General features: G+C 58.3%; 1 protein-coding gene across 2 annotated transcripts; it reads right to left on the bottom strand.

Annotated features, from left to right (window-relative positions):
* Window positions 1–3,193: 3,193 nt before the first annotated feature.
* Window positions 3,194–11,737, bottom strand: LOC103345959 (ral-GDS-related protein). Of its 2 annotated transcripts, none has more exons than XM_008251337.4 (13): window positions 11,519–11,737; window positions 11,087–11,149; window positions 9,592–9,785; window positions 8,174–8,367; window positions 7,767–8,035; window positions 6,910–7,125; window positions 6,474–6,577; window positions 5,954–6,023; window positions 5,195–5,269; window positions 4,711–4,785; window positions 4,174–4,206; window positions 3,698–3,819; window positions 3,194–3,479 (listed from the first exon to the last, which is right to left on the bottom strand). In XM_008251337.4, the coding sequence occupies exons 1-13, from the start codon at window positions 11,654–11,656 to the stop codon at window positions 3,416–3,418; spliced, it is 1,617 nt and encodes a 538-aa protein (XP_008249559.2). In that variant the 5' UTR covers window positions 11,657–11,737; the 3' UTR covers window positions 3,194–3,415. The 2 variants fall into 2 exon arrangements, with proteins under 2 accessions (XP_008249559.2, XP_069931851.1); XM_070075750.1 differs by having other exon boundaries at window positions 4,174–4,203.
* Window positions 11,738–12,950: the final 1,213 nt, after the last annotated feature.

Raw genomic sequence — 12,950 nt, 5'->3', positions numbered from 1 at the left:
CAAGAGGCTTCTGCCTCACACCCAATCAGTTGCAAGGCTTTGTAGCCTCAGTGAGTGCTGGATAGATGGACCCACTGGCCTAGGAACAGGAAGCATGGTCCAACCCTGCAGTCAGACCTCAGAGAACTGGCGAGGCCCTTGGTTTCTAGCAGCCAGGATGGGGATACCCCACACAGAAGTGGGGCCCTCTGAAGTCCACTCTGTGATATCCAGGCCTGGCCCGTGTGTGCCCAGCATGTCCTTGGCCTCAGGAAGGTCATTTCCCCTGGGGCTGTGGACACTTGGCTGGGAGAGAAGCCCTCTGCTCTCCGGTGAGTGTCTTGCCTGCAAGTCGGGCTTTGTGATGGACTGGAGCCCAGAGGAGGCAGTCCCACCCCCCAGGTACTGTCAGGGCACCCAGCTGTGATTCAAAGCCAGGAACCTGGTGGCAGGAAGACCGCAGCCTGTGTCTGGAGAGCCTGCAGGGCTGGGGCACGGCCAGGGGCTTCTCTGAGAGAAGGTGCGGTCCCCCAGCCCGCCAGGCCCGAGTGTGGTGGAGCAGAAGTATCTGCCTTCCCTTGGCCACTGGCATTTCTGGCCTCAGCTGAGGTGGGTAAAATATACAAGGTATTTGTGAGGCAGCTGAAGAGGTGCCTGTAGGCAGATTATTTAGGGGCAGGGGAGGTCGCTGTGGCGTAACAAGTAAAGTCACAGCTGGCAACACCAGCATCCACGTGGGAAACCTGGGTGCAGTTCCATCCTCCTGGCTTTGGCCAGGCCCAGCCCTGGCTGCTGCGGCTATTTGGGGAGTAAACCAATGGATGGGAGATCTCTTTCCCTCTCTCTGTAACTTTCAAGCAAATAAAATAAACCTAAAAATAAAAAGCAGCAATGTGTGTAGTTTTTAAAGATTGATTTATTTACTTGAAAGTCAGAGTTACAGAGATAGAGATCTTACATCCGCTGGTTCACTCCCCAATTGTCCTCAATGGCTGGAGCTGCACCGATCCAAAGCCAGTGGCTTCCTCCAGGTCTCTACGCGGGTGAAGGGCCCCAGGACTTGGGCCATCTTCTACTGCTTTCTCAGGCCATAGCAGAGACCTGGACCGGAAGTGGAGCAGCCAGGATTCGAAACCAGGACGCATATGGGATGCCAGCACTGCAGGTGTGGCAGCTTTCCTTGCTAAGCTGAAGTGCCAGCCCCAGCAACAATGTTTTAAAATAAATTAAAAATAACTATTTGTTTGAAAGGCAAGGTGAGTGGGAGATCTATCTGCTGATGGCCCCATATGCTTGCAGCAACTAGGGCTGGGCCAGGCAGGGGCCAGGAGCCCAGAACTACATCCAGATCTCCGGTGTGGGCGGCAGGGACCCAAGCACTTGAGCGAGCATCCGTTACCTCTCAGGTTGCACTAGCAGGGAGCCAGATGGGAAGCAGCGTAGCACACCAATATGGCATGCAGCTGTCCCAAGCAACGGCCTACCCCACAGCACCCCATCACGCACCCCTAAATGTCTCTATAAAAGAGGTTCTTCAGTGACCAACACCTGCAACAATGCTCAAGTTCTTTAGGAATCAGGTACACTCAGATGGAGCCTGAAAGCACAGAGCAGTCAGGTAATCACAATGGGAATGACAGCACGATTTGGCAGGGACGCGGCCATGCAAGGGAGCTCGTGCTGTGGGTGTGCAATGCTACAAGCATTCCAGGAACCCAGCAGTGTCTCCCAGGGTGCAGAGATGCAGCTTCTACGCTGTAGCTCCTCCACTATGTACATACCTGACAGATCTGTGCCGTGTCACCAAAACCTGTGCCAGAGTTTAAATACCAGCACTCAGAGCCCCAACCGGAAAACACTGCTATGTGCCTGATGGTGACTACTCACGCAATGATTGAATGCTGACAAAGGTGAGACACAGCAAAGTGCAAGAAGACAAGTTCAAGTCAGCCTTTGGAATCAGAAAGGCCAGGTCGAGTCCCTGCCCTCCGACATCATTTACAGCAAGCGTCAGGTGTCGGTTGGCCCCACTGTGTGTCAGCGCTGGTGCCTGAGGCCCTGGGACTCCCCTCAGGTGTGCCTAGCTTCTGCAAAGCTGGTGGCTCCCAGGTGTGTCGGGAACGTTTCCTAAGACAGCTCTGCGTGAGGGGACTTGAAGACAAATGTGGCGTCCACAGGCACAGGTGCTGACCCTGCAGCACTGCTGTCGCCTCGCAGGTTGAAGATGCAAGTTCCAGTGAAAATGTGGGGACATGGAAAAGTTAATACAGAGAAGATGGAGAATGAGAGATCAAAGCAAGTGTCAGGAAGGGGCACCTGCTGCCATGAAGCCCAGCCCTTAGTGTGTCCATTATTTCCAGAAACAGACGGCTTGTTCCTATGAAAATAAGCAACACATTCTTTTGGATGTCTCAGGGATACTAGCCATTAATGTGTCCCGTAGTGATACAGACATCAAAACAAGCTTTTATGATAAAGCATTTTGACATTGTGGTAGTATTTTTACATTCCATCTAAAATGCTTTTTATTCTTTTTTTCTATTGTTAAAGATTTATTATTTTACTTATTTATTTATTTGAAAGCTAGAGTTAGTGGGAGAGATAGAGAGGTCTTCCATTTGTTGGTTCACTCCCCAAATGGCCACAATGGCTGGAGCTGGGCTGATCGGATGCCAGGAGCCAGAGTTTCTTCAGGGTCTGCTGCATAGGTGCAGGGGCCCAAGGACTGGGGCCATCCTCCACTGCTTTCCCAGGCCATAGCAGGGACTGGATCAGAAGGAGAGATGCCGGGACTCGAACACACCCCTGATGCCAGCATTGCAGGTGGCAGCTTTACCCACTATGCCACAGCACCAGCCCACCAGCCCCTCTTTTATATATTTAGAAGGCAAAGTGAGAGAGAGAGAGACCTTCCATCTGCTGGTTCACTTCCCATTTGCCCACCACAGCCAGACCAGGCCAGGCTGGACCCAATATCCTAAACCCAGGGCAGAAAGTGCAGGAGGAGTGAGGCAGTGTTTTTACACCAGGCATCACATGATCTGCCAGATCCTCTTAGGAGAAGAACCTCAGGGAACCTCAAACAGCAAGGTGCAGCTCCAGGAGCTGCAACTAGGAGGGGCCCATGTCCGCGGCACATTTGCACGGGTGGAACACCGCTCACAACCTCAGTTATGGGGAAGCAATGATGAGGAAGCATGAAACTCATGATGCAACATATTTATATTAACTTTAATAAAACTCTACTAGGGAGTTACTAACAGTGACTATAGTTAAATGGGGGAAAAGAGAAAACATAAGAGGGGCAATTAAACTGATACAACGCAAGCCTCAGCTTCACAGCAGGGAGGCCACTGTCCCAGGCACCAGGCTCACAATGAGCTCAGATCTGCTCCTGAGGTTCTAGCACTCGGTCACGAGGGCATCACGATGGTGTTCATGGCCTTGAGGCTGATGTGGGCTTCTTGACAGGGGGCTCCAGCTGGCAGGAGAGGGCGTAGCTAACGGAGAGAGCACAACCATGAGTCCACCAAGAGCCTCAACTCAGGCCTCCCTCCCAGGGCCTGTCCAGGAGCTGCAGTCCTGGGGCCAGAAGTGCCCATGGGACAGGGCCTGCTGTCCACCAGGGGGCCTGGACGATGCTCCCCGCAGCTGCACAGCAGGGAGAGCCCTCCCCACCCCCACACTAGGCTTCACTTAATTCCTGCTCATCACTCACCTCTCCTTCTCCGTGAGAAACTCCACAGACCGGAACCACAGGCCAAACTCCTCATCACGCTTAAAATAATACTTGCTCGCTGCCACCTGCAGTAGTTGGATTTCTTGCAGGACTTTAATTTCCTGGGGATGGAGGGACACACAGGACACTGTTAGGGCCTGGGCTAGGAACGCTGTGGGGAACTGGTAGGGGAGGGGTTGTGAGGTTCTGGGTGTTTCCTCTTAAGAGGCCTCCTCCCCTCCAGCCCATGCAGGCCCCACCCTGGCCTCCGACGGGGGTGCAAACAGCCCCTCCCCAGGGGCTTCTCCTTGATTCCAGTCCTCTACCCTCACCCACCCTAGGGATGGGTCTCCCCCTCATGTGCACCCAGCCCTCCTAATAGAGCAAAGCTGCAGGGGTGATGCATGGGGGTCCCGACCGGGGCCACCTGTGACCCCCAGTGCCCTCCTGCCCTGAGTGAGGCCACAGCTGCTCACCTTATTCAGTTTCTGGAAGCTGACATCAGCCTGCTGGAAGGCAAACAGAGTCCATCAGAACCACCCCCAGCCGGGCCCAGCCCCAACCCTCCCCTTCATGAGGCCATCAAGGGGATGTGGGTAGGCAAGGACAAGGATCTGGGTGAGCTCTGGAGAGGGGACCTGCTGTTCTCCCCTGCCTGGTGACAGGAGGGAAACAGAGGCTGGGATGGGCGAGGGTGCTTGGCCATGTCAGTGCTTCCTGACCTTGCTGGGCCCAATTTCTCTCCTGCCCATGGAGCCTACCCGAGGAGAGGCAAAGGAGGCTCAGCCAAGACCTTGTGTAGCTTTGTCCCTCCAGGAAAGGGAGGGCCACCCGGTTGGAGGCCCCGACACTCCCAGGGCAGAGGCAGTGAAGCCCCAGCCCCAGGGATGGCTGTGAGGTTCAGGAGAGGGGGGGCAGCACTGAAGGCTAAGAACGCAGTCCAGGCTCTCCCCACCCCCCCGACCCCAAGCCTCAGGGACCCGGCCCACCCCACCTGCCCCAGGATCACTCACATGCACAGAGTCCCCCATCACAGTGTCCAACATCACCAGGTATTTCAGGTAGGTGCCAAGAAAGGGGACGACTCCCTGTGCCACAGGGGGTGGTGATGAGCACCTGCTCTCAGCTGCCCCCCGAGCCCTGGCCCCAGAGACCCCTCCACCCCAGCTCCTGGACCCTGGCTCATGTCTCCCCCTGGGAGCCATCCATACCTTGGCAGCCTCCCCCATTCTCCATCCTCCCAGCTACTCCCAGGACAGCAGTCACTGCTAGGACTCCTGCTGGGATGTCCAAGGGCACACAGGCTATGTGGCCCCCAGTGCCACCTCAGCCCCAAGTGCACTGAGAGCCCAGCTGCCCCAGGCCCTGGCTCTGGTCTCTCCGGTGGGGGCCACTGAGGCAGTGTGGGGACTGCAGGCAGTGCTGGAGGTAGAGGCCCTGCTCCTGTGGCCCGGGCTCCATTGTGACAGAGGATTCCCCTTGCCCAGGCACACACACCTTCTGTTGTTTCTGCAGCCTCATCTGTGCTCTCTGTGGATTCTTCTCCCGGGCAGCAAGCTTGAAGGCACCCTTCTGCCAGGATCAAGGTCAGGGTCATAGGGCCTGTCCTTCTGACCCCTGCCCACACCTGGGCCTTCTGCTGGGCCCTGCATGTCTCACCCCTCACCCAAGTGCACTCTGTGCTCCCACCCTCACTGGGGGCACCTTGAGCAAGGGGCCTTCCTGGGTCTGGTCTTTGGCTGGCAAGGGTGCTGGGCACCCCCCCTCACAGCTGTCCTGACTCAGCATCCTACGCCTGCCCTCCCCCTCCTCACTGTCCCCTGGGAGGAAGGCCAGGCCCTGCACCATGCATCACCCTTCCTGGTGCCTCACCGACCCCCTGTGAGCATTGCATAACAGGCTCATCAGCCCCATCCTCTACTTGAGAAATCAGAGGCCTTGGGCAGTGACCAGTCTCCATCAGGGCTCTCTGTGTCCTGGTCCCTGGCCAGGCACAGCCATGGAGGGAGAGGGCCAGGTGATCTCTGGAGGTCTGGCTGAAAGGTGCTGGCCACCCAGTCCCACTGGGCGCTCCCCCCAGCCCCAGCAGGGTTGAGGATGAACCACAGCTTCTGCTGCACATCTCCCCTGCCACTCAGGGAGTGGCCCCCAGGGATCATCTCTGAGTGACAGGCAGGGTCTGCACAGGTTCTGGGTGGTGACACTTTGCTTCCTCCCTACCCCTCAAACACTTGCCCCACCTTCCAGCCCCCCTACCTTGGTGAGCCGATCTCTGCTCAAGCCATTGTCCTTCTCACACAGGCGCTCAAATTTTTTGCAACTTTTCCTGTGGAGATGGGAAACCAGGAAGAGCTACTCAGTGTGATGGGAGCGTGGTGAGTGCAGCTCCCTATGCTTGAGAGCAAGGAGGATGCACACGGCCCAGGTGAGTTTCCCACTGAGTTCCCTAAGCCCTGGTGCCCAGGAGACAGGAGGGGAGCTCAAGTGGTTCTCCTGGGCCCCTCCCCTCCACTGAGCAGCACCGTTCTGCCTCAAGTTCACCTGCACAGGGAGCTCCGGTGCTGCCCAGGAGCACTATTAAAGAACTGGTGCCTGACAGCAAAGCAAATATCATCCTGTGGCAAAAATTAGGCAGAAGGTCTAGGGGTCTCAAAAGTGCCATTCCCCATGCCTCCCCTTAGAGTCCACGTCTGGCCCCTCCCAGAGTCATGGGGGATAATGCTGAGTCCTAGGGTCCCAGGTACACCCTGGTGCTCCTGTGGGAGAACACACCCACCTGGAGACTTCTCCCCATGTCTCTTGCAGGCGACAAATTGGGGAGGTCTGTAGAGCAGTGAGGATGGCATGGGCCGAGGAAACGTTCCTGAGGGTCTGGCACTCCTGGAGAGCAGAGCGGATGAGGGAGAAGTCACCTGATCCCCCTGGGCTGACGTCCCCCTCCTGCATCAGATGCCCACGGAGCCACAGGAAGGCACGAGGGCACTGTGGCCACCCTCACAGGGAGAGGATTGGGTTCAACCCACACGGAGGTTCAGGTGGGAGGTGAGCATGCACCCCTGGGGGAAGTGAGTCAGGTCAGGCCCCTCCCTGCCAGGAAGGGCCCAGGGTCTGTGTAGGGTCTTCAGCCACAGGGTGTACTCCTGAGGGCTGATAAAGCAAAATGGCCATTCCCAGAGTGCAGTGAGCGAGGGCCCTGGCCACCCACAGCTGACCTTGGCCACCTTGATCCAGTGCTCCACCACACGGGCCCTGTCCGTGGCCTTCATGCTGGGGTGCCCCAAGCATGTGGTTACTACACAATTTGTCACGCAGTTGAACTGCTGGACAGTGGCATGGACAGTGGAGGCCAGGTGTTCCTTGCCTCTCTTGTTGCTCTTGGTCCAGACGGAGCCCAGGCAGTGGAAGGGCACGACTTTCTGGAACAGCTCCTGGGGAGGAGAGTGTCCCATGGGCACAGCCACCCCCACTCAGAGTGCAGGGGTGCTGTGCATGGGGCTCACAGTGGTGGGAGCAGCATCCCCCTGAGGGTGCCCAGAGCCCCACGGCCCAGAGCCCATTCTTGGAGAGAAGACACAGAGGTGTTTTCTCCGGGGCGTCCTGGCCAACTCCCCATCCCTCAGCCCATCGCCATCAGCCCTGTGCTCTTTGTGCCCATCCCAGCGCACCTCCCTGTGGCAGCTACAACAAGGGGCTCTGTTTGCGTGTCTGCTCTGGGACCCCGTCCAACTCTGAAGCCTGATCAGTGCTGAGACAGGTAGGCATTCTGGGCAGACCGGCAGGGACGGGGGCCTGGCTGCACCTCAGTGAGTGCCCTCCACCACCACCGGGCCACACCGTGCCCAGCTTTCTGTCTGTCGCTCTGTGCACCTGGCATGAGTGTGTCCCATCTCTGCTGTGCACAGGAGACAGGTGGGTTAGGACATGAGAAACGAGCCCGGGTCACAATGGGGCTGAGACATGAAGCCTGGGCTGACTCAGAACACTGGACTCTGGCCAGGGCTTGTGTGGGGCAGCAGGTGCCTCAGGGACGCCGTGGTCCTGGCCCTGCCCAGCAGAGCCGGCTGCTCACCGCATCCAGAAGTGTGAGCTGTTCTGCCATCTTCCTGGGGGAGAAGGTGGTGATGTCAACCATCTCCACCCCAGGCAGCTCCTCTGCAGTCCCAGCCCAGCCAGAGGAGACCTGTGGAGCTGGCCCTGGTGCTGATTGTGCACATGGGGGCAGGCCCCATGGGGAAGCTGGCCCTGGCTCTGGAGCAGGTCCTGGCTGAGTCAGTGGTGCTGCAGCTGGCTCCAGAGCCAGTGTGCAGAAGGGTGCTGGCCCTGCACGCAGAGCAGGAGCTGGAAGAAGAGAAAGGGTCGCCAACGTGAATCACCTTCCAGTGACCTCTGCAAACCCCGAGAGGTCGCACTGCCTGGAAGGGGATTCCAGCCCCAAACACCACCCCTGAGAGACCTGCAGACTGTGCTGCCCCTCACCATCTGCTTTGGCCTCAGGGTGCTGGGCGTGTCCGGGCAGGGCATACAGAAAGTACACCTGGGTCCCCAGGTCTCCTCCAGGCAGGCTGACAGGCTTGCAGCCCACCTTCATCTTCAGCAGTGGAAGGCTGGTGTTGCCATGGAGCTCTGCCTTGTACAGGTCTCTGCAGTGTCCCAGGAAGGAAGCCATGTTGCTGGGGACGCAAGCGAGGGCAGCGGGGTCAGAGGCTGGCCTTGGCCGTCACACTGCACTGCCTGGGCCCCTCTGTGGTTCTGGGGCCCTGGGCATGCCTCAGCCTGTCCAGAGCATGACCCCACCCCCCAAGCCTTCCTGGGCTGCCCTGGCCGTGGGAGACCTGGTCAACAGGGCTGGTGCACACCCCGTGGTGACAGCCTCCCAGTGACCTTCTTTCCTGAGGGGAGGTTCCCCAGTGCTCAGCACGGAGGCTCCAGGCAGACTTAGGAGCAGGTTTCTCAGGATCTCTGCAGGTCTGGACCTCCTGGGGCAGGGGCGGGGACGGGGACGGGGACGGGGAGTGTGGGTGGAGCTGGGAAGCACCTGTCCTGGGCTGCTCTGCGCCCCAACCCCCCACTCCTTTGCAGGTCTGGGACCCCATTCCCAGCTCTGTTCTCCTTTCCTTTGAGGGGAGTCCTCGGGCCTCGGTACTCTCAGAGGAGTCACAGAAAGTGGGAGATCCACACCCTGTCTGTCTCTCCCCAGCCACAGCCCACATTTCACTCCCACAATTTGCAGGGACAGAAGGCCTCCGACTGGACCCACAGTCCGTGACATCCTAGTGGGGCCTGGGCTCTGACATCCTGACAAGACCATGGGAGGATGATCCTCTCCCCTCTGACCCTGTGGACAGGATCCAGGCAGGCGTTCAGTTGGGGAGTCTAGGTCCTCCCAGGTCAAGAGGCCCCGGGAATGCTGTCTGCTTTGCTCGCTGAGCTGTGACACGTGTCTGCAAAGTGACTGCCCAGTGTTTAACATTCACTTGCTGTGGGGATGAACCACACATGGACCCTTGCCAGAGAGCTGAGAGGCCTGGACCCCACACCCAGTGCCCAGGCCCTGCTCTGTCTGAATCGGGCACTGGGGCTGGGAGGTCTCCTTTACAGATGGAAAAGCAGGGCTGCTCTCTGTGGGGTTTTCCAAACCTCGAGGGCCGTGGGCTATTGAGTCCCAAGGGTGCAGAGACCAGAAGAAGAGGGATGAGTGCAGCTCCAGCAGCCCTGGCCACAGAGCAGGCACCAGGCCCCTGCCATGTCTGCAGTCACATGGTCCCTGTCAAACCCTGAGGCTCACGCCCACACCACCCCACTTCTCAGAGGAGCACACAGGCACAGAGAGCCACAGCTAGGGGGCTCTGGCACACAGCAGAGGCCCCGTGTGCCTGGAGGGCACAGAAGCTCACCTATGGAATATCTGGTCCAGGAAATACGGAACAGTGCTGAAGTCACCATGTGAGCACAGCAGAGTGGACAGGTAAGTGATGGTTCTTCCTGGGGAGGCCGGGACCAGGGACTCCTCCAGCTTCACCCCGGTGCCTGGCTGCAGGCTCCGCAGGGGGCAGACCTCCGCCAGGTGCAGTGTGGACACACCTCCAAACTAGGGGGGACCAGCAGGGACAGGAGTCAGAGGTGGCTCCAGGGACCCCCGACCATGGGAGTCTGGGCTGGGAGAAGATCCCCTCACAGAGGGCATCCAGCTGCACCAGGTGACCCCTCACATCCCTGGGGGGTGGGAATGAAAGGTCCAGAATGACTTTGTTGGCCACATAGAGAGCAGCGTGGGAGAGTGGGGAGAGCAGAGTATCCCCCCAGGGAGGCCAGCAGCTGGGAGCAGCAGTGCAGAGATGGCAGCTGGCGGTGTCCCAGCCACAGCCCTTCTGCACGGTGATCTGACCGTGGCTGCTCCAGGGGGACACCTCAGCCCCTCTCCCCAGCAAGTGCTGTCTGGGCCTCTGTCTCAGCAGGGCATTAGCTCCTGTGAGAGCGACGGTGACGCTCTGACTCTGCGTCCCTGAGTGTGGTTGCATGTGCCATGCGCTCCTGAGGAGGTGATGGATGTTAGGCCAGGCCATGGTGTGGGCCCCAGCTCTGCCGTGCTGATAAGGAGAGGGGACAAGGACACAGAGAAGCACGGGAGAACACGAGAACACGGGAACGGAGATGGACATGTACAAGCAGGAGACACAGGGACATCCAGCCCCCAGCACTGTGTGCAAACTCCTGTGTGAGAGCCACCCTCGTGTGGGCCCTGGGCTGTGACTGCCCAGCAGACCAGGCTTCCAGGGGCGCTCTCTGAGGCCGTGACCTGCAGCAGGGCAGCCGGGGACGAGCACTGGAATCCCAGCTGAGCTGCAGGACAAATCTCCTTTCTCATGGAACAGGATGGAGACGGGTGGAGGCTCCAGGGCTGAGACCGAGAGACACACTGCCAACATGTGCATGGAGTAGTCTCTCTCTCTCTCGAGTGTAAGCCTCACCCCTGTGTGTGTGGTTTGGGTTCTCTGTCGTGGGTTGTGGGGAGGTCTGGAAGCACAGCAGAGCTGACCCCTGCCCGGGATTCCCGGGCTGGGTGGGAAAACAGTGCTGTCCCACACGCGGACGCTCTTGACTTCGTATCCAGGGAACCAGTAGTAACCTTTCCCCTGAAAATCCCACCAGGGCCCGACATGGGGTTGCCATAACCCAGCTGTCAGTGGGCAGCAGAGGGGTGAGATCTCTTAGGAACGAGACTGGGGTCAGTCACTCTGGTTGGAAACACCAGAACGGGGCCCAGAGGTGCCTATATCCAGGCTCTGGTCCTCGGCCCAGCCTGCTCATCTTGAGTCCCTGCCTGTGTATCTCCCTAGGCCCCTCCCTCAGCCCAGCCCAGCACTGTCCACGGCTGTTGGCCTGACACACCTGTCCGTTGCCTGAGAAGATGAGTTCCTCACGGGAATCATTGCTGATCTCCAGCGTGGATCCCTGCAAACAGAGTGCCCGGAGCCAGGCCAGAAGGTGTCAGTGTCCCACAGGAGACACCCCGTGAGTATTTCCACTCCCCAGGTCACATACATAGGGACATCTGTATATACCCCCAGCCAGGAGGACTCCAGGTGACACAGGAGAACTCAGATGTAACTCCTGAGTGGACAAAATGGCCCCCAACACCCACTTTCCCATCCGCCATCCCTGGAATGGGTACCACAGCTGTCCTCCAATGCCCGAATCCTGGTGCTGTGCAGGAATGTCCCCTCCTCTTGTCCCCTTAGTGGGGACGGGAGGACAGCCCACGTGGGGTCACCAGAGACTCCGGGCCTGGACGGGACTTCCCGGGGCTGTAAACCCTGTTACCTGTGGCTGCCTCCTCCCCCGTGGCCACAGGCGTCCATAGTGAGAGCTCAGCCAGCGTGTTACACGCTGGAAGAGACCTTCATTCTGGGCTTTGGCTCTGCGAGAGCCTCGCCTTGAAGGGCAGCAGCAAGGGAACATAGTTCTCCCTGCAACGTTTCCTATCAAGTGAGCTGGCAATGGCTACCACTAGAATGTGGGTGCCTGGTTACCAGAGTTCCATGTTCTGTTGTGGCCCGTCACCAAGGAAGTGAGGTCACTTCCTCTAGGTCCAGTATATGGACCCTTCCAACAGGAAGAGCTCCCAAGGCCTTCTGGGCTGCTGATTGTTCCTCCTGACCCAATGCCATCCCCTTGACTGTGCACAATTCTGCAAACACAGCCCCATCCCTCAGTGCCTGGGAGACCTGGATGGGGTCAGGATCCCAGGTTGAAGGGCACTCAGTTGGAGTCTAAACCTCCTTTTCCTATCATTTCCCAAAGACAGTAGCCTGCTTCTTAGGAAGGCCCCTAAAATCCAAGCTAAGGTCAGTGAGGAAAGCCAAGGGCAGTGTCTTAGATGAGCCCTAAGTTCTTAGGCCATCTTCTGCTGCTTTCCCAGGTGCATTAGCAGGGAGCTGAATCAGAAGTGGCACAGCTGAGCCACACACCGGCACCCCTATGGGATGCTGGCACAGCAGGTGGTGGCTTCACCTGCTAAAGCACAGCACCAGCTCCTGTGTGAGCTTTTATTTAGAATGCTGAGATTGAATGGTGGAACTCGTGGCAAGGTCATAGCATCAGCTGGAGTTTGAGTGACTCGTGGAAGCCCCAGCCTGGGCCAGGGTCTTCTCCACTCCACAAGGGTGGCCCTCCATCCTGAGTCGGGTCTGGTCCTGGTTGTTCCCATGCTCAGATGCTGCCCCCCAGTCAAAATCTCTGAGCTGGAACCAGTGTTTGCACTCTGCCCTGCTGTAAGGACAGAGCTGCCTTCCCACGTCTCAGACACCCCCAAGCCTTCAAACACGAGTGTCAGCTTCAGCAGGCTCCTGAGCGCCACATGGTTTCTCTCCCAGCCCCATGCTGCAAAGTCTGGCCTGCTTGCCACGGAGTCCCGCTGCTCTCCAGACGTTGGCATACTCTCCCACAGACACACACATTGGTTTACTCTCACAATGCACACACATGCTGGCATGCTCTCTCACACACAGACACGTTTGTGTGCTCCCTCACACATAGACACACATGCCACACACACTGGCACTGTCACACACACACAGGTACACACTGGCATGCTCTCTCACACACACACATGCACACACACTGGGACAGTCTCACAGACACACATGCACACACTCTGTGCACTCAGCCAGATCTCTGCCACCCCAGGAGCAGATCCCCATCACCTGCTTGAGGCTGATGGCTGGCAGGGAGCACAGGAAGAGTACAGGGGTCC

This window comes from Oryctolagus cuniculus, chromosome 6, assembly GCF_964237555.1.
Source record: "Oryctolagus cuniculus chromosome 6, mOryCun1.1, whole genome shotgun sequence".
NCBI classification, from domain to species: Eukaryota; Metazoa; Chordata; class Mammalia; order Lagomorpha; family Leporidae; genus Oryctolagus; species Oryctolagus cuniculus.
This window is presented reverse-complemented; position numbering and strand designations above follow the sequence as displayed.

Excerpts from the sequence above, each read along its gene's own strand:
- LOC103345959 (XM_008251337.4), bottom strand. The coding sequence starts at position 11,656 with ATGTTCCCTTGCTGCTGCCCTTCAAGGCGAGGCTCTCGCAGAGCCAAA. Across the intron at positions 11,150-11,518 it reads GGGGGAGGAGGCAGCCACAG|GGATCCACGCTGGAGATCAG; the intron begins GTAACAGGGTTT and ends CTCTGTTTGCAG. Across the intron at positions 6,578-6,909 it reads ACTGGATCAAGGTGGCCAAG|GAGTGCCAGACCCTCAGGAA; the intron begins GTCAGCTGTGGG and ends TCTGCTCTCCAG.